This window comes from Ustilago hordei (genome assembly GCF_900519145.1).
Source record: "Ustilago hordei strain Uho2 genome assembly, contig: UHO2_contig_02, whole genome shotgun sequence".
Classification (NCBI taxonomy): Eukaryota; Fungi; Basidiomycota; class Ustilaginomycetes; order Ustilaginales; family Ustilaginaceae; genus Ustilago; species Ustilago hordei.
The window spans coordinates 249,132-271,310 of record NW_024545252.1 but is presented as its reverse complement, the minus strand read 5'-3'; the positions used below and the strand labels follow the sequence as shown (position 1 = coordinate 271,310).

Sequence of the window (22,179 nt, the reverse complement as noted above, 5' to 3'; positions counted from 1 at the left end):
AATCACTGGTAGAAGTTGGCAAAACCCAGGAATTGTTGGGTGTCATGGATTGATTCTGGCAGCAGCCACTCCTTGACTGTCCATACCTTCTTGGGATCCATTTCCACCCTGGTGGGCTTGATGATATACCCCCATAACTCGGCTGTGGTGGTATGGAATTCACACTTCAATAACTTGGCAAACAGTTGATTGCTTCTCAATCAGGTGAGGACTTCTGTGACATGCTGGACATGTGCCTCTTCAGTGTCACTGAAGATCAGAAAGTCATCCAAGTACACAACAACATAGACTCCAATGATGTCTCAGAAGTTGTTGTTGATGAATGATTGGAAATGGGCAGGTGCATTTGCCAGGCCAAAAGGCATTACTAGGTACTCGTAGAGCCCTAATTGTGTGCCAAATGCTGTCTTCCATTCATCTCCTGGTGCAATGCAGATGAGATTATATGCCACTTGCAGATCTAACTTGGTGTAGATCTTTGCCTTCTGGAGCAGGAACAGTTGCTCCTTGATGAGGGGCAACAGGGCCCAGTTCTTGACCATGATCTCATTCAGGCCATGATAGTCCATGCACAGTCTGAGTCCCCTGTCCTTCTTTGGCATGAAGAGCACTGGTGATCTCGCTGGGCTCTTCGAAGGTTGTATGAACCCCTTGTCAGGGGTCTCGCGCCTGAAACCCAGGTCGGTCTGTCGAGATACTCAGTGACTATCAAACTGTGTGACAGCTATTGTCTTGGTATCAGTGACTATCAAGTTGCACAGTGACAGCAGGTGGCATTCGTTGTATATGCTATCGTAGGTTTCGGCTGACCTCTGTGGACACTCCGTTCAGGGGTAGCTCGGCATGATCAATATCAATGCTTCAGTTATGATGACACCAAGGTCTGGTGTGAGAGTTGATGATGATGAGGTTGATGACATTGGTGATAAGGTTGTTGAGTGTTGATGATAATGAGGTTGATGGTGTTGGTGATAAGGTTGGTGGCATCAACACAAGTGTCCAGTGTGTTGACTTGATGCTTGAAGTGATCCCCGGACCACAGTGGACTACTGCCTCCGGTTCTATCTTGATCTGGACCACTAACCTGCTATGGGCACCTTCAGATGTCAGGTAGTGGTGATACAACACACACACTACGATGAGGAGCAACCTTGATAGATTGCTGCTATGCTGACTGAAACTAATATATACTTATGCTGAAGTGATAACTAGTTATGGTGAGTAGAGTGGATGCCGATCCACTCGACCTATGATGATGAGAAAGCATGGTTGTATACCTCTTCACAGCATCGCCAGTGATGCTGCTCCTGCTCTCTCTCCAGAGAGTACCTTCTTCATCGAGTACTGCTCAGGGCCTCTCCTGCTTGGCACCCCTGTGCCTCTTGAGTGGTGTCGACTCCTTCGACACTGCTCCTCCTCCTCATGACCTGGTGTCGACTCCTTCAACACTGCTCCTCTTCCTTTGACCAGTGACAGTTCCTTTGACTCTTGTCTCTCGAGCCCCTGAGTGGTAACCATCTGAGCTTGGTCCTCTTCGTGGCTGTGCCTGCTCCTTGAGCTTGGTCCTCTTCATGGCTGTGCCTGCTCCTTGAGCTTGGTCCTCCTCATGGCTGTGCCTGGCCCTCCTCGCATATGGCTCGGTCCTCCTTTGCATGTGAGTCTGTAGGAGTCCATGGTCTCCATGGAGACTGCACTACGACCATGCTCTCTACTGGTGTCGACTAGATCTTCGATACCTGTGCTCCTTCCATATGAACCAGCGACCCTCCTGCTTCCTGAGCATTTAGGCCCATGACACCCCTTCACAAGGTTCTTGTTCAAGTACTTCCTCAGCTTGGCCATCTCCTTGGGCCCCTTGAGGTACAGTGGGCCCTGTGGTGGTCTGCTTCCTTCCATTAACTCCAAATGGAGGTCATGCTCAGTATGATGGGGCAGCTTATCTGCTTCCACCTCATTGAACATGTCCCACAAATGTTGATATGGCTTTGGTATATCTGCAGTTGTAACCTTCTTATCAACCTCAACTTCCATTTCAACCCCTTTATCAGCACTGGTGGGAACAAACCCAAATGCTGGCAGCAATGAGGGTGGGGTCTCTAAGAGCATGAACCCAATGGGTCTGTCCTCAAGGGCTGCTTGTATCAGTCATCCTGCTGAGACAAACTCATTCCCATGTAGGGTGGGATGCTTTGGCTTTTCGCTATAGGAGCTCTTTGCAATCGATTCCAAGTCGCATTTTACCACTGTTTTTGCTGAATTCAGTAATAGTTTCCTTCCTATGACAAATTTTGCTGACTTCGTGCATAGACCCTCGGTTACTGTGGGTCCTGGTGGCCATTCTTGTTCCTGGGCCTGGAACTCTAGTTGGCTGGTTTCCCAACATATTGTTGGCTTGAGCCTCCTCAGTTCAGTGAAACCCAGTATGAGGTCATAGTCAGCAGTGTCAGCCACCAAGACTTCTACCACCCCTAGGTTGTGCTCACTGATAGCAATGTGTATGCTTGCTGAGCTATTGATAGCGAGCTGGTGTCCAGTGACACCATGTATCAATCTTGTTTTTGTGGGTTTTGTGGGTATTTGGTACTTGTAAGCGGTCGCGCGCCAGAGACTTAGCTTTGGGGTGTTATATTGAGTTTGATTGAGTAAGGTCTACTCAGTATGTTTCACCTAAACATAACCAAATGTTGCTGCCTGGTAAGTCTTGACTGACTGCCTTGAACACTCTGTTCAGAGGTTGCACAGCATGGACACTGGTCATTGGTGAGTGAGTGAAACACCCTCTCCTACAGTATGAGTGTTTGTAGTACTGTTGATAATGCTCTTGGACATCATCTGGACCATGATATGCTAATCGCCTACAGAGGACAGGAGTTACTGGACTGCTGGTGTGATTCACTGCCTACAATAACTGACTGGACTGCAGGTGTCAAGCAACACTGCCTACAGCAAGGGACTGGACTGCAAGTGTTGAAGAACACCACCTACAGTTGTCAACTAACAGTGATACAACACACATGTTGAGAGTCATTGCAAGAGCACTGCTATTGCAATGGTATGTAACTGAGTAAGTAGATAGAGTAAGTAAGAATAGAGTGGATGGGGATCCACTCATATGCTATGGTAGAATGAGAGTATTTATGCATTCGATTGGTGTTGCCCATGACACCTATCCTGCTCCTCTTGAGGGGCCTTTGTCCCCTGTTCAACACTGTCTTGTCCTGCTGGCATCAATCCCATTGGTACTGCACCCCTACTGTTTGCACAGCATAAGGGTTATGCAACACTGCCCTCTCACCTTCATGCTCTCCTTCTGCCTGATGATGTGTGATGCCCCCTTTCGACACAGCTCCTTCTCGACTTTATCTTGTGAATCCCTTTAGCCACTTGTTGAACCTCGTGACCAAACCCCTTGGTCATGTGGTCACTTCGACACAGCTCCTAGTACTTGCTTGTATCGGCCAACTTGTTGAAGCATACTGATCTGACTGATTCCAACCAATCACCAATGAGATTAATCTGGAACCCAGGGTTCAATTGATCTTGTAATTCATATGTGCTGCCAGCCCAATTAATCTCGTTGATCCCCAATGGTTTGGCACTGATCAATCTGGTGTGCCCTCCATATATTGATCCGTTGCCCCCCCTTCATACATTGCTCCGTTGCATGACTTTCCCATTGACTGCCACGCACTCTCTTGCGCTGGCCTGCTGACCCTGTGACAGTACTTACTAATGAATGAATCTGAGACTATAGACAAACCAGCACCAGTGTCAGTGAGTATTTGAGCTGGATGGTCTTGGACCATCCTGGAGAGCTCTAATACTGCTTTCCCTCCACTGTTAGAGAAACATATGGGGCAACTTTGATATATACATAGAGATGGCAAGGGGGTTTGTAGAGCCATGCACACCATCAATGCATCACCCCACTGTCATTTCCCTCTTTGCTGTTGTCTTGGGCCTCCTCAATACCAGTGTCTGTCACCAGCTGGTACAGGCCGAGATCCAGGTCATTGGGTTTGACTGTCTCAGGGTCCTCCATATGTTCATCTCCTGAGTCTGGGGCTCCTCCTTCAAGGAGATCCTCTGTGGTTGCCATGACCTTTGGTCCCATAGGTCACAGGCCCATTGGGTCTGGCTTCTTGTTTGGGCAATCTCTTGCCCAATGTCCAAGGCCTTTGCACAAGTGGCAGGTGTTGGTATGGGCCATTGGGGGCCCCTTCAGGCTTTGGTCCTGAACCAGTTGATGGGGCAAGAGCTGATTGGTTGATTGGCTATGGTTTCCCATGGTTGTTTGTGCCAGCAGTCAAGCTGGATAAGCTTGGGCCAGCAGGCAGGCTGGGAGCAAACTTTGGGCTGGTGGCATTGGCCAGGCTCCTGGGTTTGGTCATGGTGGAGTGACACTTGGGTGCCTAGCAGTGGACTGCTGTAATAACATCCTCTGTCAGTCAATCTCCTCAACTTCTCGATACCACTCCCACCTCTTCATGGGTGGGTTTCTCTCAAACTTTTCCTGCAGACTGCGTGTGAGACTGCCTCTGAACAGATCAATGACCAACTCATTGTTGTCTAGGTTGACCTGTCCCTCTAAGTCTCTGAAGTGTTTGACATGGCATGTGGTGGCACCTGGTGCATCACTAGTGAGGCAAAGGGCCAACAACTTGTTGTAGGCCTCCATTCTAGCATTGCGAGGATTTAACTGTTCTGCCAAGTGCTCAGTGAAGTAGTGCCAGTCATGGAACAGCCATCCTTCTTGTGCTCTGTCAATGCAGAGCTTTGAGGTCCACCATTCACATGCATTTCCTTCCAATTGAGCACCCATGTGATTGATCATATGAGCTTGCTTGTATACCTGATTGAACTTGAACCAGGCTTCAGCTTCGAGTATGAAGATCTCTATGTCTCTTGGATTGAACTTTGGGAATGGTGTGGTGATTGGTTTCGATTGTGAGGGGTCTCGACCTCCTGTTGTGCTAGCATCATCCTCTTGCTCTAGGCCATAAGGGTCTGTCCTAGGCCAGTTGTATGGGTCCACCCTAGGCTTGAAGTATCTAGGCCTGGTGGGGGAAACATACTTCTCATAATTGATGCCTGGGGGGTCGTTTGATTCAGTGAACAACACCGACTGTCTCGGTCATGCCACCGGGGACAGTGTGGGAGGGTCTCCCATCATATCTTCATCCCCTCCTGACCATTCCTCTGAGCAGGGAGGTATGATCATATCCTCCTGGCTCAGGTGAGCGCAGCATAGACACTCCTCATATTGAGCTTGTCTGGAGAGCTCCAGCTGAGCTTCCATTAGGGAGAGTAGTCTCTCAATCTTGTCATGCAGGCTCTCATCTGTCATGTTGATTGTGGGGTGCTGCTTGAACGATCCACTCTAATGTCAGAGGTTGCACACCTGAAACCTGAGATCTGTAGTAGAACCGCTTCTATTACAGATCCTGCCAAGATATGTGATTGTGTGCAATGTATTACAATTCCCATTGAGTTATGCTGTAGTAGTGTCCCTATGACTATACTTGCTCGAATCTGTGATTGAGCTTATGCTATTACAGATTTCAACTGACCACTGTGGACACTCTGTCCAGAGGTAGCTCAGCATGATCAATAACAGTGTGAACTTGTACTGACACCAAAGGCTGGTGCAAATATTATTGCTGGTGACATTGACACAAGTGTCCAGTGTGTCAACTAAGTGCTTGAGGTGACCCCTGGACCACAGTGGATGACTGCCTTCAGTTCTATGGTTATCTGGACTGCAGGTTTCTATGAACCACCTTCAGACATCAGTGAGCAGTGATACAACACATGCACTATGATGGATGCAATCTTATTGAGATTGCAACATGCTGACTGGATACTAATGTATACTTATGTGTAAAGTTATAACTAGTATGGTATGGTGTAGAGTGGATGTCCATCCACTCACTTGTTATGACAAGGAGCATGGTTATATACCTGCTCCTGCAACATCGCCTGCGATGCTGTTCCTACTCTGGGAGGCTTCGCCAACTCTGCTCCCCCTCCTCATCCTTCCTATCCTTCCCATCCACTGCATGGTGCTGCTCTCTGGCTCTGCTTCTCCCACACCCAGTGGATGGACAGTCTGTTGTTGTCTTATCTCCTATAGGGGCTAGTCCCACTTCATCTGGGTGGCGACTTGCACCCCCTCTCATCACCCTCTTGTCATTGGTGCCCACCTGGTGGCCCCAACTTCATCATCGTGCCAGGCCCCTGCTTCATCCAGTGGTGTTCTTCCTTTGTACAGTACCCTCCCCTCGTCCTATCAGCGATGGGGTGCCTTTCTTGACCAATTCCCATGAGATCTGTCATACTCAGCATGATATTATGATTCTCACCAAACTCTGTAGTAACAACTGTGTTCCTACAGATCCTGCCAAGTTATGCCATAGGACTGTTTCTACTACTGATTTCAGTGAACTCTTCCTTAAGCTCTTGTTTAGCCCGATCCTGTGATTTCTGTGCTCCTTCATATGACTTCAACTTCTTCCTGCCTCTTGTGCATCCGGCTCCTATGACAGATTTAAGCCATATGAAGAGGAGCGCAGAAATCGAAGGATCGGGCTATGCGAGAGCCTAAGGCAGAGTTCACTGAGATTGGTAGTAGGAACGACTCTATGGTATAATCTGCCAGGATTAACAGGAACAAGGTTGGTATCACAGAATGCAGTGGGAAAGGTAATACCATGATAGGTATGACAGATCTTGCAAGGATCAGTTCAAGAAGACACCTCTATCGCCGATATGGCAAGAAGAGGTCACTGAACAAGGAGGGGACACCATTGGATGAGGTAGGGGCCCTACACGATGATGAAACCAGCATAAGAAGGTGGGCACCAGAGTCAGGAGGAAGATGAGAAGAAGGGGGTGTGAGTTGCCACTCAGATGAAGTGGGACTGGCCCCTGATGGAGATGAGGCAGCAAGAGGGCCATCCATCCACAGGAGACGAGGAAGTGGTGCCAATGAGTGGCATCACCAGGTGGATGGGGAGCATAGGAGGAACAAGGAGGAGGAGCAGTGTCGTGGGCGACATTGCAAGAAAGGTATATAACCATGTTCCCTGTCCTAGCAAGTGAGTGGATCGCCATCCACTCTACACCATAAACTAGTTATTGTCATAGGAGCCGGATGCACAGGAGGCGGAAGAAGTGAAGTCATATGAAGGAGTGCAGAAATCACAGGATCGGGCTAAGCAAGAGCTTAAGAAAGAGTTTGCTGAGATCAGTAGTAGAAGTGACCCTATGGCATAACTTGTCAGGATCAGTAGGAACAATGTTGTTACTACAGGGTTCAGTGGGAATTGCAATATCACACTGAGTATGACAGATCTCATGAGAATCAGTCAGAGAGGCACCCCATTGCTGATACAGTGAGAAGAGGTCACTGAACAAGGAGGAGACACTATCAGATGAGGCAGGGGCCCTACAGTGATGAAGCCAGCAAAAGAAGGTGGGTGCCAAAGACAAAGAAGTGATGAAAGGGTGTGAGTTGCCACCCAGATGAAGTGGGACTGGCCCCTGACAGAGATGAAGCAGCCAGAGGCCATTCATCTAGAGGAGGCAAGGAGGCAATGCCAATGAGTGGCATCACAAGGTCGATGGAGAGCATAGGAGGGACAAGGAGGATGAGCAGTGTTGTGGGTGACATTGCAAGAAAGGTATATAACCATGTTCTCTGTCCTAGCAATAGAGTGGATCACCATCCACTCTACACCATACACAACTAGTTATCACTTCACATAAGTATACATTAGTTACAGTCAGCTAAGTCACAATCAAGTAGATTGCTTCCATAGTAGTGCATGTGTTGTATCACTGCTCACTGACATCTGAAGGTGGTTTGTAGCAAACCAGTGGTCCAGATAACAATAGAACTGAAGGCAGTCATCCACTGTGGTCCGGAGATCACCTCAAGCACTCAGTCAACACACTGGACACTCATGTCAATGGCAGCAATCACAATCACATCAGACCTTGGTGTTAATATCAGTTCATAGTAGTTGTTGATTGTGCCAAGCTACCTCTGGACAGAGTGTCCACAGTGGTCAGTCAAAACCTGCAATAGCAAACACATTACTACATCTTCGGGCAAGAAAGCCATTGCGGCTTCTCTATGACATATCTTGATAGAAATTGTAATACACAACATGTTACCACATATCTCGACAGGAATCGTAATAAACATGTTCCTATCACAGATATCAGGTTTTAGGCATGGGACCTCTGACACTTTGCTCCATATTCAGGTGTCGCAGAGCATGTTGGGATGAGATGTCTGGGAGGAGGGAATGTTGTGGCCGGTGGTGGCCACTCAAGTGTGCAGGAGTGCTCCATGCCCTGGGTGACCTAGGCAGCAGTGTGTCATGGGCCTGGATGCTCAAGAAGCAGGAGGGTCATGGGTTCATATGGAAGGAGCACAGGTATCGAAGAATCTAGTTGAGATCAGTAGAGAGCATGGTCGTAGTGCAGTCTCCATGGAGACCATGGACTCCTATGGACTCACATGCAAAGGAGGGCCAAGCACAGCCACGAGGAGGACCAAGCTCAAGGAGCAGGCACAGCCATGAAGAGGACCAAGCTCAAGGAGCATGCAGATGGTTACCACTCAGGGGCTCGAGAGACAAGAGCCAAAGGAACTGTCACTGATCAAAGGAGGAGGAGCAGTGTCGAAGGAGTCGACACCAGGTCATGAGGAGGAGGAGCAGTGTCGAAGGAGTTGACATCAGGTCATGAGGAGGAGGAGCAGTGTCGAAGGAGTCGACACAGCTCAAGAGGCACAGGGGTGCCAAGCAGGAGAGGCCCCTGAGCAGTACTCGATGAAGAAGGTACTCTCTGGAGAGAGAGAGCAGGAGCAGCATCGCTGGCGATGCTGAGTAGAGGTATATAACCATGCTTTCTCATCATCATAGGTCGAGTGGATCCTCATCCACTCTACTCACCATAACTAGTTATCACTTCAGCATAAGTATATATTAGTTTCAGTCAGCATAGCAGCAATCTATCAAGGTTGCTCCTCATCGTAGTGTGTGTGTTGTATCACCACTACCTGACATCTGAAGGCGCCCATAGCAGGTTAGCAGTCCGGATCAAGATAGAACCAAAGGCAGTAGTCCACTGCAGTCCGGGGATCACTTCAAGCATCAAGTCAACACACTGGACACTCGTGTTGATGCCACCAACCTTATCACCAACACCATCAACCTCATTATCATCGACATCACCAATCTTATCACCAACACCATCAACCTCATCATCATCAACACTCACACCAGACCTTGGTGTCATCATAACATTGATATTGATCGTGCCGAGCTACCCCTGAACGGAGTGTCCACAGAGGTCAGCCGAAACCTACGATAGTATATACAACGAACACCACCTGTTGTCACTGCACAACTTGATAGTCACCGATACCGAGACAATAGCTGTCACACAGTTTGATAGTCACCGAGTATCTCGACAGACCGACCTGGGTTTCAGGCGCGAGACCCCTGACACAGTGCCAGAGATTGGCTGTATCACTTGACATGTATAGTCATCCCTTGCTCTGTACCACTCCTGTGAAGGCTAGTGACACCTCAGGCTTGGGCATGCTATCATCCCATAATAACATTCCTGCTGCAGGGTATCCATTGCCACTGATTGGAACACCTATCACATGGCCATGTCAGTCTTGAACTGTGATGAGTTCATCCTCAAATGTCACTTTTCCTCTTGCTTGAGTGTGTCTTTGTACCAATGAGATTTGTCACTAAGTCAGGGACAAGGAGGCAGTTGTTGTATACCATCTGTTCCCAATGCTTCATTGTCAGGCTGAAGCTGAGTAGACTGACAATCCCACCCACTTTTGGTACTGGGAGTTTGCCACCATTGGCAGTGGTGATGCTCACAGAGTTGTTGGCATCACACCACCCTTTTCCATGTTGTGCCAAGTTCACCATGACATATGAGGCTCCGGAGTCAAACACAAAAGGTATCACTTGGGGTGTTATGGATGATGGTGCTGATTCAAGATCTGTGAAGAGTGCTCGCCTGTGTCGCTCAGTCCAGTAAGGCGTGGTGAGCTGAGCTTGCTTGAATGCGGTGCGCGTGAATTCGGTAGAAAAGCCGAAGAAAAACATTAAAAGGAGGCTCGAGCGGCACTCGAATTATTTGCTGAGTGGAAAAAAAAAAAAAAAAAAAAAAAAAAAAAAAGAGGCAGCAGACAGGCAGAAGTGTCGAAATGCCACTTTTAGCCAACAGAGACACCCACGCCACCTATCTCTCTCATTCCATCTCCATCACCTCCTGCTGACGTCGCAACACACTCGCAGGATCGTGAAAATATCGACAGCCCGGTCTCGTTGCCTTCAGGACAAAGCTTCTTTACTGTCGCCAGCTAGCAGATCGACCGTCGAGATCAACTGCAGCCTTGAAGCGAAAGACCAAGAATCTGACACTGCGACAATCAGCTGGCTCGCCCCTCATCAGTTGGATCACCACGTCTGTCTATCAGCTATCTCTTCACTCGCATATCTCGCTTGCACAAAAGCACTCGACCTTCCTGCTCTACATGGCCTCGGCATAGGCCTTCCTTCCACCTCCGCAGCACTGCGAGCCAATACATCTTCCCAACATGAAACCAGACTCGGGGTCCCACACCGCTCGCTCAGCCAAGATTGGCGTCTGCGAGCTTCTGGCTCGCTTGGTGCCATTGCCCGACCAATCAGAGCCTGCTACCTATCTCGTCACCCCAGAGATTAAGGCGACTCTTCAGCGAAATCTCTTCCGCCATCTCTTCGAGAGCGTCCCTTCACCTGCTGTTCTCATACCATGCGATCCAACCACCAGTATCCAAGATGCACTCAACCTCGTTGCTTCTTACGACTGGAATCTGTCTCGGGCTCAGATCGAAGAGACACGTGAGATCGCATTGGCACGCAAGAAAGGCAAGCAGGCGCAGCGCGCTCAGTCTCCCTGGTCCACTTCGAGCGCCTACGATGACGTCGAAGACCCTGAACTCCTCGGCCCTGAATACTCGGAATCTCGTCGAGGCATGCCCTGCGGCCATCTCTTCCAGAAGGGCGAAGCTGTCTACCGCTGTCGGGATTGCGGTCTGGATGACACTTGCGTGCAATGTGCGCCTTGCTTCCAAGCCTCGATTCACGCAAAGGAGGATCATGATGTTGTCTTCAGTGTCTCCTCTTCAAGTGGGGGCTGCTGTGATTGCGGTGACCCCGAAGCGTGGAAGCAAGATGTCTGCTGTCGCTATCATTCCGAAGCATCAGCAAGCGAGAATCCAGCAGGCAGCGACATGGAACTCGAGGCCGAATCACAGGAGCGCGGTGCAGCGTCTTCTTCAGCACTACAGGCTAGCAATGGTCAGAGCGCATCGGATGACGCGGACGGCCTTGAAGAGATAGACGATGCCCTTGCTGCATTACCTGGACAGATTCGCGAGCCTTTACTGGATGTCGTCGCCGAGCTCGTCACTCTCATCGTCACCGTCTTTGACCATGCACCCGAGTTCGACGCCAGCCCAAATCTGCATCCCCTCGATCTCGTGCTTCACCAGTCAACACTCGAGGACGGACTCATCTCGCAGCAGTCGAGTCGAACGCCATCGAAACGCAAGAGCAGCACCTCAGGACAACAGGACAGTGACGACGAGATGAGTGCAGTCGAAGTGGAGAATCTTGTTGGTGACAGCATTGACGAGGACAAGGACGACGGCTTCAGTGCCGAGCGCGGCGCCTGGGGTTCTCGTGCCAGACGAGGCAGTCGATCCGGACCCAATGGCAAGATTCTCGCAGAAGGAAGCAGCTGGCGGTCAGCGCCTCATTCGCTCACAGGTCAGAGCGACAGCACATCCGACAATCTGATGGGAGCCAGCGAGGCTCTCTATGCCAATCAGGCGGCCTCTGCCTCCGCATCACGGAGAAAGTCCGGCACAGAAGGCAATAAATCGCAGGCTGCTCGCGATGCGTCCAGCAGCAACCGTAACTTCACAGTGCTGCTGTGGAATGACGAAAAGCACAGCTTCAGTCAGGTCATTGACATCGTCACGGACGCTACAGGACGATCTGAGCATGAGGCGAAAGGTGTTGCGGAGCGGGTTGACAAGCACGGAAGAGAGATCATTGAAGTAGGCTCGGATCTGCGTCGGCTCTATCAGATCGCTAGAGTGCTGCACTCCATCGACCTTGCTGTGACAATACGGCCGGCTTTCGACGTTTTCGCCGAAGAGGTGATTCAGATCGTTCTCAACTTCTTGATGGATCTCTCCAACGCAAACCTCTACCTTCCATCATCGCCAGAATCCATTTCGACAACACCCTTGTCTACATGGCTCGGACAGCCCCTAAAGGCAGATGCTGCTGCTTTCAAGCACATTGTTGCACGCAGCCTCTTTGCTCCTTTCCACACTCTTTCGCCCATCGAGACAGGCTCGATGAGCCCAGACTTCTTCGACCCTCGCCACTTGACCAACTACGAAGGTTTGCTGCTAATGGACTGCAAGCTGTGGAAGTCGGCACGCATCGACATCAAGGCGATGCTCATGTCGCTCATCGCTCGACGCGAGATCAAGAAGGAAGTCTCTCTGCGCTTTGCCAAGATCTACCCGAAGCTGGTCGAGACCTTCATGCTTAAAGATCGCGAGCAGGAGTACTCGAACTGCCTCTTGACGGTTCAGCTCTTCAGTGTGCCGTCGATTGCGACAATGTTGGTCGAGAAGGTCGGCTTCCTGTCCAAGCTGCTGCTGCTGCTGCAATCCATCTTCGCAGGCTCGCTCGTCGACGAGAAGATGGGCCTTGTTCTCCCGCCTCCGACTCCAGCCAACAGTCAGGCGAATGTTCATCTCATGTTCCTTCGCCAATCACGCAGCTACCACATCTTCTACGATATCCGTTACCTTCTGGCCTCCGAGGGTGTTCAGAAGCTCATCGCGAACGGAGGACACAGCCACACCGACTACTTTCTAAAGTGTCTCGCGCTTTTCCAAGCAATCCACCCCTCGAAGCGTGCTGTGTCGGCCCACGTCGAGTTCGAAAGCGAGATGTGGATCCCCGTCTTCCACATTAGCTCGCACCTCGGCAAAGCGGCAAAGATGTTTGGTGAGGCTTTCGCGCATGCAACCCCAGCTCGACTTGTTGAGGCAATCGTCGGCACGATCAATGCCATCTGCTGGAGCTGCGTCAAGCTGTCCGGCTCCGACCCGGACTCGTATCCTGTCACCACCTTCCACGACGCACGCTACACTATCGGCACCGACGCTGGCACCAAGACGATGCCCGTTGTCTCCTACGCGGTTGAATCTCAACCAGTCAGCTTCCACCACCCGATGCACTGGCTCTTGGCTGAGCTGATCCGCCAGATCCCCATCGTGGGACACGAAGCATTGCAACGATGGTCGGGCAAGGAGCGTCTCGATGACTTGCTTCACTCGCAGGTGGACGAGAAGAATCTACTCATTGCGTTGGACTACCCCTTGCGAGTTTGTGTGAAGCTTGCGCAGATCCGCTGTAACATGTGGGTTCGCAACGGATTCGTGATTCGATCGCAGGCACACCACTATCGCGACAACTCGATGCGTGGCATCATGCACGATCAAGACCTGCTTTTGATCCAGGCTGGCTTTGCGCTGCTCGACACAGATCGCTTCCTTCTCACCATGCTCGATCGCTTCTGTCTGCTCACATGGTTCAATCACACCGACGCGCCAGGCGACAAGCCATGCGATCCAGCGCAGGGCGTCTTCCTTGCCGAAGAGTTCCTTTTCATCATCACTACATGTCTTTCGGAGCTCTCGTCCGTCTGCGCATGGCCGATTGAGGCACAGATCCGACGCGAGGTGATCCACTTCTTGGCGCTTGGGCAAGGCACCTTCTCCGACGTCACCAAGAACATCCCAGAGAAGTTCACCGACCACGCCTCGTTCGAGCGCATCCTCTCGCAGGTCTCAACCTTCCGCGCACCAGATGGCACCCACGACTTTGGCATCTTTGAGCTCAAGGACGAGTGCTATGCCGAGATCCAGCCTTTCTTCTACCACTACACGCGCAACCAGCGCGAGAAGGTGGAGGAGGTCATCCGCACACGTCAGAAGAAGCGTCTGGCGCAGAGCAGTGGCGAGCCAGTCTCGGCCATCAAGGATGAGGATCTGCCACCACTGGTGCCCAGTCCAGCACTGCACCAGCTTCGAGGGACGCTGTTTGGTCGATTGCCTGATGTGCTCTCGAACGACATCCTTGTCTCGCTGCTCTTCAAGGCTCTGGACAACACGCACGCACTCCACACCCACGCACCCGACTTACTCGTTGATGCAGCGCTGCAGATCGCCATGATTGGTCTTGTCGACGCTGCTGATAGCTTTGCGGACAAGGCGGCTACGCTTCCAGTCTCGAAGCTCGAGGCTGCTGATGACGAGGGCGAGGACCCAAGTGAAAATCCAGCTAAGGAGTCGACACTAGTCAAGCTTCTCTGCCGGATTGAGCTGCTTGAAAAGTTCAAGCCTTTCAAGAGCAAGATCACTTGGTGTCTGGAGAAGCTCGCTTCGCACTCAGAGTCCGCACTCAATGTGGTTCAGGCGCACTTCACAGCTACGGGGCGTGGTGCCGTCGGTGCTTGTGGTGCTGGTGCCACAGGAAGCGGTGTGTCAAAGCAAAAGAGCGCCGAAGAGGCTCGCAGAGCAGCAGCCAAAGCCCGACAGGCTGCCATCATGCAGAAGTTCTCGGCGCAGCAGAAGAGTTTGCTCGACCAACTCGGTGCTGAGGACGACGACGATGACGAAGACGATGAGGATGAAGTGGATACAGCCACGAATTCTGTCGGAGCGGAGACGAAAGCGCCCAAGAAGAGCTGGGGTAGTTGCATTCTTTGCCAAGAACACCTCGGATCGGATAAGGCGTTCGGTAGTCTCGCTCACATCCAGCCGAGTCGGATGATGCGAATGACGCCCAAGCAGGATGCACCCAGCTTGCAACAAGCTTTAGAGGCTCCTTTGACCATGGATCGCAGCAGCAGCGATGGCAAGCGGATTCAAGGCACTGCGCCGATGGGTCGCAGCGGTCTGCCGCAGACCAACGCACAGAAGGGCAGGAATGGACCTGCGTATGGCAGCTTCCCTCAGGAAGACCACCGTTTCGGTTTCTACGCCTCGACCTGCGGCCATCTCATGCACTTGCACTGCTTCGAGACGTACTGCAGGAGCGTGGAGCAGCGCCACACCCAGCAGATCGCCCGCAACCATCCAGAAGACCTGCAGCGTTCAGAGTTCATCTGCCCGTTGTGCAAGAGTCTGGGCAACGTCATCTTACCAGTAGCTGATGGCAGCACTGCAGCGGCAGACTCGGCAGAATCGACTGGCAACGTCTTTGTGCCATTTGACTCAGTGCAGGCGGATGGAACACCTCTGCAGGACTGGATCCGCAAGATCAACATCGATATTCTCAAGCACTCTTCCAAGACCAATGTCGCCGACTACCAGGAGACCGATCACGGCAGCGGTGCATTCATGCCCTTCTTTGTCGACCATTCGCAGAGCTCGCTGCAGATGCGTCTCGAGATTGCCAACATTGATCGCTCGACTGCACAGACGATCGATCGACTGATGAACGTGCTCAAGACCATGTCTCACGCCACAAAGCCGGACCGAGAGAAGCTTCAGCAGCATACGATCTTGGCGCCGCAAGGACGCAAGATGTACATTCCAGAAGAGCTTGTCGCTTACACAATTGCTATGCTGGAAGTGTCGCAAAGAGGTATGACGCCATCGCCAACGACCGACTGCAATGTTCCTGTCGAGCAGAGGTCTGTGGCGGATGCGCTCAATGACTCGACGGTGGATCTGCTGCGTTCGTTGATCCACTGCTTGCGCGTATCGACCTTGACATTCCACGAAGGATCGAAAGGGCCGGACATCATACGTCGTGGATTGCTTAAGCGACTCCTGCCGCACTGGGGTGGCGATGATGCTGTTCGATCGCCTCTGCTGCTTCGAGACCCGATGACGATTTTGATCGAGGCTGCTGTCGTGGCACCAGAGGCGCTCACGCAGTGCACGGCTTTAATGTACTACATCTGCCTTGTACAGACCGTGTTTGGTCTTGCACAGCCTTCGATCTGGCCACAAGTGTATGGTCATATGGGCAACATGTTTGGTTCGACATCAGCACCTCGACCCGGTGCAGGCTTGAAGCCGGGTCACATCAGTAAGGAAGATGTCAAAGAGGCACGGTTGATCTTCCCCGACGTTCGCTGGACTGTAGTCAACATCATCGGATTCGTCGGCTACGCAAGAGGCAACATCACGCTGGGCTTCGACAACTTGGATGACGATACGCTTGCTAAGATGATTTGCAGCTACACGTTGCCTTTCTTGCGACGCGCTGCTATCTTGCGCCGTGTGCTTGGGGTTTCGACTTCGAGCACTGGTTCAACAGGACAAGATGCTATGGAGACGGGCGAGGAATCTCCAGGAGAGTATCGACGGCTGCTTGCTCAGTTGCAGATCCCGCTTCCTTCCGTTGCCTTGCCTGTGCGAGCGGAGAAGCAGACACCGATGGCAAGTCTGGTGGAAGGCTGGATCAAGCATGCTTACGTGCCTCTGGCATCGTTGTTCCGCCCGCTCCCCATTCAGCCAACACCGTTGGGTAACGCTCTGTTTGGCAGTCAGGCATTGAACTCGGTAACTCACGATCGACCTTCATCCGCAGCTGCAATTGCCAGCAGTGCCTCGGGAAGCGCTTCTCTCGCAAGCGGCACCCTCGGCCGATCCTCGGCTGGTCTTCACTCTCTCACCTCTTCCTGCCTGCAAAGAGCCGAATCGCATCCAACCCTCCTCCTCGAGCACCCTCACGTCTACGAACTCGCCAAACTACCCTCCGACCTCGCCACTCTCCTCCAAGACACCCGCAGACGTCATTGCAAGAAATGCGGCAACGTTCCGCCCGAACCCGCACTCTGTTTACTCTGCGGTGACATCGTCTGTCTTCAATCCTTCTGCTGTCAATCCGAAGATGATGGAGAAAAAGGAGAATGCAATCAGCACATGGAAGTGTGCGGTGGCAGCGTAGGTGCGTACTTCAAGATCAAATCTAACCTGGTTTTATTGTTGTATCATGGGAATGGTACGTTCCATTTCCTTTCGCCATATTTGGATAGTCATGGTGAGATAGATGTAGGGTTGAGGAAAGGTAGACCTCAGAAATTGCATCAGCAGAGATATGATGGATTGAGGAAACAGATATGGGGTCATGGTGTGGCGAATATTGTTGCGAGGAAGATTGAAGCTGCGATGGATCAAGGTGGTTGGCAGACTTTTTAAGCTCGTGTGAGAGGAGATGGTGTTTGAATTGATTATGTTGTTACAAAGTGTTTTGCGATGTGTGACTGTGTGATCAGGGAGAGGGTGAAACGATGAGAAGCTCTTCGAGTGAGGCAAGAGCAGATTTGAGTGAAACATACTCTTGATACGCTTGTTGAATGCATGCTTTTGTGATGTACTCCTCCTTTGAGTCGGGTTGTAAGAGCGCTAGTGCTTCGTCCACCTTGCGGCGGATGTGGAGATGTTCCAATCGAGCAGTCCAGAATGCGTGCAGGGTGGATAAGGTTGCTTGCATTTTTGCGTCCTCTACCTCAAGCTCGGTAGGGAGAGGTGGGGTTATTAGGGGTGAGGAGTTGTGGAAATGATGCATCAGATAGGTAAGGGTGAATAGTGGAATGCTTGTTTGGCCCGTAGAAATGAGGAAGAGCGGTTGAAGTTGGTCTCTGTCCACCAGATCATCGTCTTGGTTTGGTTGTGGATGGATGAGAGGGGATAGGATGATGAATAGGGCGGGAGGGAAAGAGGAGAGTGGGAGGAGCGATTCAAGCTGATGTAGATTGTCGAAAACTTTCAGTTCCCTGGCCCCTTCCTCTCCTTCTTCTTCCTCTCTTTCTTCTTCCTCTCCTTCTTCGCAAGGTGGAAATCGACTTCGGATGAAGCGAAGCACTGTAACAAATACCCCTACAATCGCCGGCATGCCATCATTCGGGCAGAAGAAAGTGGGATCGGAAAGGAAAGCTTCGAGATAACATCTTCTCTCGCGGGCGAATCGAAGATCGAGGGTATAGCGTTCGAAATCGGTCTCGGTGTCAAGACAAAAGCCGTAGCGAGTGAGGAGGAGGGGGTTGGTGAGGGGTCCGTAGGTGTTGTAGATCTCGTCGCCGGTTGAGTGGGGTGTGAGAGTGCGTAGATCGAGAGTGTCTTCGATTTCAAATTCCTCGTCGTCTTCTTCCTCTGACTGTGCTTCGCCTTCTTGCTCTGCCTCGTCATCCTCCTCCTCCTTCACTTCCACCTCGCTTTCATCTTCTTCAGTTTCCGCTGTCGACCGAGCTTCATCTTCCTCCACCTCGCCCCCATCCGAAGAAGCATCCTCGCTCTTCTCCTCCTTATTGCGAGCTCGACACTTCCCCTCATCATGACCTCCAATCAAAGCCGTCCCACAGCACTCACACACATCCTGATCGCTCTCAAACTGCACTGTGTTCACCTCAGCATGATTATACAACTCCGCTACCGGAACCAACGCCACCCCATGATACGCATCTACAATAAAGTCCCTCGAGCTAACATGCGTATAGCACGCCATGAACTTCCCCTCCAACCCATCCAAATGTTCTGCCTCATTCTTCCCCCACAACCCACTCTTCCTCAACACCGGAACCCCAACATCATGGAAATAGTCGAGAGCTTTAGCTTTGCACATCCCGTAGTCGTGGCCCTCCCACACCCAGGAGCCGGTGTTGTTGGAGAGATGGTATGACGTTTCAGCGCGAGAGTTGATTCGATGGGTTTCGGTGCCATTCAACCAGGGATTGATGTTGGGTTGGAGGAAAGGTAAGGGGAGGGGCAGACGGGGAAGGATGGAGAGAAAGGGGTAGAAACGGGATTTGGATTGGAGGAGTCGTTCATAGAGGAGACAGAGGGAGAGTTCCAGGCCGACTGTTTCGGGGTTGTCGCTGAGCCATCTTTCGGATTCGGAGTGGAGGAAGGGGGATAGAGCCGATGTCTTGCGGGAGAGAACGGCGGATTTGGGGATGGTGACGATGACAGAGTCGGCTGGAATTGAGGTGGAGGCGTGAATGGAGATGGACCATGAGTTGGGATTGTAGGATGTGTAGCGGAGGTCGAGACGGTGGTCGATGGCGATCCTTTGTTTGCCGCACCATGAGAAGAAGCGGCGGAGAGTATCGGGCTGGGAGGAGGAGGAGGGTTCGGTGGTGGCAGGTGCAGGTAAGGAGCATGAGGAGGCCAGAGTGTTGGTGCCGGCTGAAGGGCTGAGCGAGGTTTCGCTAAGATGTGACGTTCGACGACGTTTCGAGACTCGTGTGGATGACATCTTGTCCCCTTGAGAATGTGTTGATTATGCTGGGGAATAGTATGATGTCGTCCGTCCCCAAAGGGAAAGAAGAAAGTGAATGGTGTTGGCAGGAAAGCGTTCAGGGTCCATACTTTCTGTGTCATGAACACGCGTGAAGAAGGCAAACTCAAAACGCAAGTTGGACCCTTGAATTTCTCCACACCAACACAAAATCTCCGATTTACTCTCTATCGGGAAATGAATCTGCGATGAAGTGTGAGTTGATCCGTGCGCTTTTTTGTTCCCCGCTCAAGAAGCCGCATTTCTTCCAGACGCTACCTTGCTTCTCAAGTCAGCCAGCCGCACACACCACACAAGCCACAATCCACTTCACCACTTCATCATCCACCTCCATCGCACAATCAGTGAGTCTATCATCAGCTACACAAGAACAAAACACAGCGGAACACCATCCATCTCACTGATGATGATAAACTGCGCAGCCCGCATCATCCGCCCCTCATCATCACGACTCCTCATAACTACGGGAACTCGATCGCTAACCCGCCTTCCAACCGCCCGAACCTTATCCACTACCTCAGTAGTAGCAGCAACGAAAATGACCACCCCTTACAAAGTCGTTCACACCAACGAAGCTCCCGGTGCCGTCGCACCTTACTCTCAGGCTGTAGTGCACAACGGTGTTGCCTACGTCAGCGGTTGTATCCCTTTCACCACTGAGATGAAGCTCGTAGAGGGTGGAATTGAGGAGCAGACCGAACAGGCTATGAACAACCTTTTTGCTGTTGTTAAGGCTGCTGGTTCTGAGCCTTCGGTAAGTCGCACCCTCCCTTAGCTAGCATCGTTGTCAAGAGAAGGATACTGACTTTGCATTCGTTCGGATTTTGGCGGGGTAATAGCACATTCTCAAGTGCACCATCTTCATGAAGGATATGAACAACTTTGCTAAGATCAACGTGAGTCCCGATCACCTACGAGCCCAAGTATGCCGGTGATAGGCAGAGAAGATAGTGACTGTATCGATGCCTTCTTGTGATGCTGACTTGTGTTTGATGGGATTGTAGGAAGTTTACGAGCGAGTAAGTAGCATACCTTCGTACAATGATGGTGGAGGCAAGAGAAGAGGCACTGATGCAAATCCCACTTTGCTCTTTGTTGGAATGTACAGCGCTTCTCACCTTACAAGCCTGCCCGATCGGCTGTTGAAGTCGCACGTCTGCCCAAGGACGTTGGTGTCGAGATCGAGTGCATTGCTGCTGTCAAGTCTAATCTCTAAGCGTGCATCACCCGATCGCATCGACGATTGCCTACCAATCCAAATCAAATCAGACATTCTAGTTTGCGACCCAGTGAAACGTCAATGCACTTTATCTAGCAGCTCTAGTGTGGTTGAAAAATTGGCATACGAACCGAGACATGAATGCGATGATCAGCTGTGTGCATCGGCTGCATTTCACTAGCTTAGGAACAATGCAGCAGCGTCAGTAGCAACAGCTTGAGAGCCGAACGGAAGACTGTTCCCCGAGATTGGGGTCAGCATTCCAACTCGGTCAACCAACTCCCATCTCGCTATTTGGACATGAGAGTGAGTGACGCTCGATATAGAACAGTGCGATACTGAGCCCCGAGACGCCGTCGGAAGGTCACATTCGGAAGACAGATGGGTAAGAAAGAGATGATAACACCGTTGATCGCCGCGGCAACTGAGTCTCTGAGCGCTGTGTGAACTCGCCTGTTTTCTATCAATTCTACCATCCGAGCAGCAAGAGACGGTTCTCTGCGTTAAGCGAAGGATGAGAGTTCGGAATACGGGATTTGGAGATACCCTGCCGCCGCTCAATCTCTCCACCCTTCTTTGCTCACGATCGACACTGGTAGTGAACTCAAGCTCAGGCTTTTAGAACTCTGTCTCTACCAAAGTTATGTGATGCTCGGCGAGGTCCGTATCAGTGGACTAGCGAGGTAACTCGTGGGGACCATAAAAACTGAGCTGACCGCGGTTGAGAAAGGGAAGCGGCTGATAACGCACTAGCGTCCTTTTTCCTATCTCCCTCTCGGCTGTGAGGACGGGTTTCTTTTCTCAACCTTCCATCTTTGGAAGCAAGGCCGGCGGAAGACGTGATACCGCAAGCAACCGCCGTCACCGCCGAACAGCCTTCGGCATTTTTCCGGTCTGCATGATAGCCTTTGATTTGGTGAGATCAGGTGCCGTGAGATGGTGTATGGCGACCAAGATTAAGGTTTTAATAGAGTAGATGGGACGGAGTTACAAAGGATGTGCTCGATGATCGGTTGATGGAACGGAGAAGGACCGAGATTCATGGCAGGAGAGGGTGGATGATTCTCGGATGCAGCTGATTGGAAGATCTGAGACTTGAGCCCAAGTTCATGCCGGTTGCTGGTCATGCACTCGTGGCAGTGGAAGAGGGTCTGAAAGATCATTTACCATGGTGAGAAACATGGTGAGTAACATGCCCGGTTTAGTTCAGCGAAGCACTCGGTTCTCAAGGGTCGTCCTGTCAGAACAAACAATGTCTCTTGCCCATATCAGACTCGGCTGCAGTTTCTAAGCCTTGTTTCTCAAATGTCTGCAGTAGAAGGCTTTTCTGAGGGGTCAGCTGCTTTGCAGATCTAATGTTGGCGACAGTCCAAGCACGCGATGTGATCCTACGCAAACACTTTCAACGTCGCAATACTTTCGCTTTTAACGGCTTGCGGATATGGCCAATCCGAGCGGCCTTGCAGCCGGCGGATGTTGGTGGGCGTCGGCTGGAAGGTGAACATGACGTCGCAGCAGATGCTGATATGAGGG

At 51.4% G+C, this 22,179-nt stretch overlaps 7 protein-coding genes across 7 annotated transcripts; 2 read left to right on the top strand and 5 right to left on the bottom strand.

Moving 5' to 3' along the window:
• Window positions 1–302: 302 nt before the first annotated feature.
• On the bottom strand, window positions 303–602 carry UHO2_00860 (uncharacterized protein; the record flags this gene model as incomplete). Its single annotated transcript, XM_041553328.1, has 1 exon — window positions 303–602. One exon carries the CDS (start codon window positions 600–602, stop codon window positions 303–305), a length of 300 nt encoding a protein of 99 aa, XP_041409262.1.
• A 3,169-nt stretch (window positions 603–3,771) lies between these two features.
• UHO2_00859 (uncharacterized protein) lies at window positions 3,772–4,099 on the bottom strand (the record flags this gene model as incomplete). The annotated part of the gene is made up of 2 exons (XM_041553327.1): window positions 3,772–3,837; window positions 3,926–4,099. The coding sequence occupies 2 exons, from the start codon at window positions 4,097–4,099 to the stop codon at window positions 3,772–3,774; spliced, it is 240 nt and encodes a 79-aa protein (XP_041409261.1).
• A 345-nt stretch (window positions 4,100–4,444) lies between these two features.
• UHO2_00858 (uncharacterized protein) lies at window positions 4,445–5,347 on the bottom strand (the record flags this gene model as incomplete). Its single annotated transcript, XM_041553326.1, has 2 exons — window positions 4,445–5,057; window positions 5,193–5,347. 2 exons carry the CDS (start codon window positions 5,345–5,347, stop codon window positions 4,445–4,447), a joined length of 768 nt encoding a protein of 255 aa, XP_041409260.1.
• Window positions 5,348–10,639: 5,292 nt separating this feature from the next.
• On the top strand, window positions 10,640–17,329 carry UHO2_00857 (uncharacterized protein; the record flags this gene model as incomplete). The annotated part of the gene is made up of 1 exon (XM_041553325.1): window positions 10,640–17,329. The coding sequence occupies one exon, from the start codon at window positions 10,640–10,642 to the stop codon at window positions 17,327–17,329; it is 6,690 nt and encodes a 2,229-aa protein (XP_041409259.1).
• A 73-nt stretch (window positions 17,330–17,402) lies between these two features.
• On the bottom strand, window positions 17,403–19,385 carry UHO2_00856 (uncharacterized protein; the record flags this gene model as incomplete). Its single annotated transcript, XM_041553324.1, has 1 exon — window positions 17,403–19,385. The coding sequence occupies one exon, from the start codon at window positions 19,383–19,385 to the stop codon at window positions 17,403–17,405; it is 1,983 nt and encodes a 660-aa protein (XP_041409258.1).
• A 580-nt stretch (window positions 19,386–19,965) lies between these two features.
• Window positions 19,966–20,643, top strand: UHO2_00855 (uncharacterized protein; the record flags this gene model as incomplete). Its single annotated transcript, XM_041553323.1, has 3 exons — window positions 19,966–20,181; window positions 20,267–20,338; window positions 20,536–20,643. The coding sequence occupies 3 exons, from the start codon at window positions 19,966–19,968 to the stop codon at window positions 20,641–20,643; spliced, it is 396 nt and encodes a 131-aa protein (XP_041409257.1).
• A 472-nt stretch (window positions 20,644–21,115) lies between these two features.
• Window positions 21,116–22,151, bottom strand: UHO2_00854 (uncharacterized protein; the record flags this gene model as incomplete). Its single annotated transcript, XM_041553322.1, has 4 exons — window positions 21,116–21,225; window positions 21,397–21,540; window positions 21,638–21,776; window positions 22,047–22,151. 4 exons carry the CDS (start codon window positions 22,149–22,151, stop codon window positions 21,116–21,118), a joined length of 498 nt encoding a protein of 165 aa, XP_041409256.1.
• Window positions 22,152–22,179: the final 28 nt, after the last annotated feature.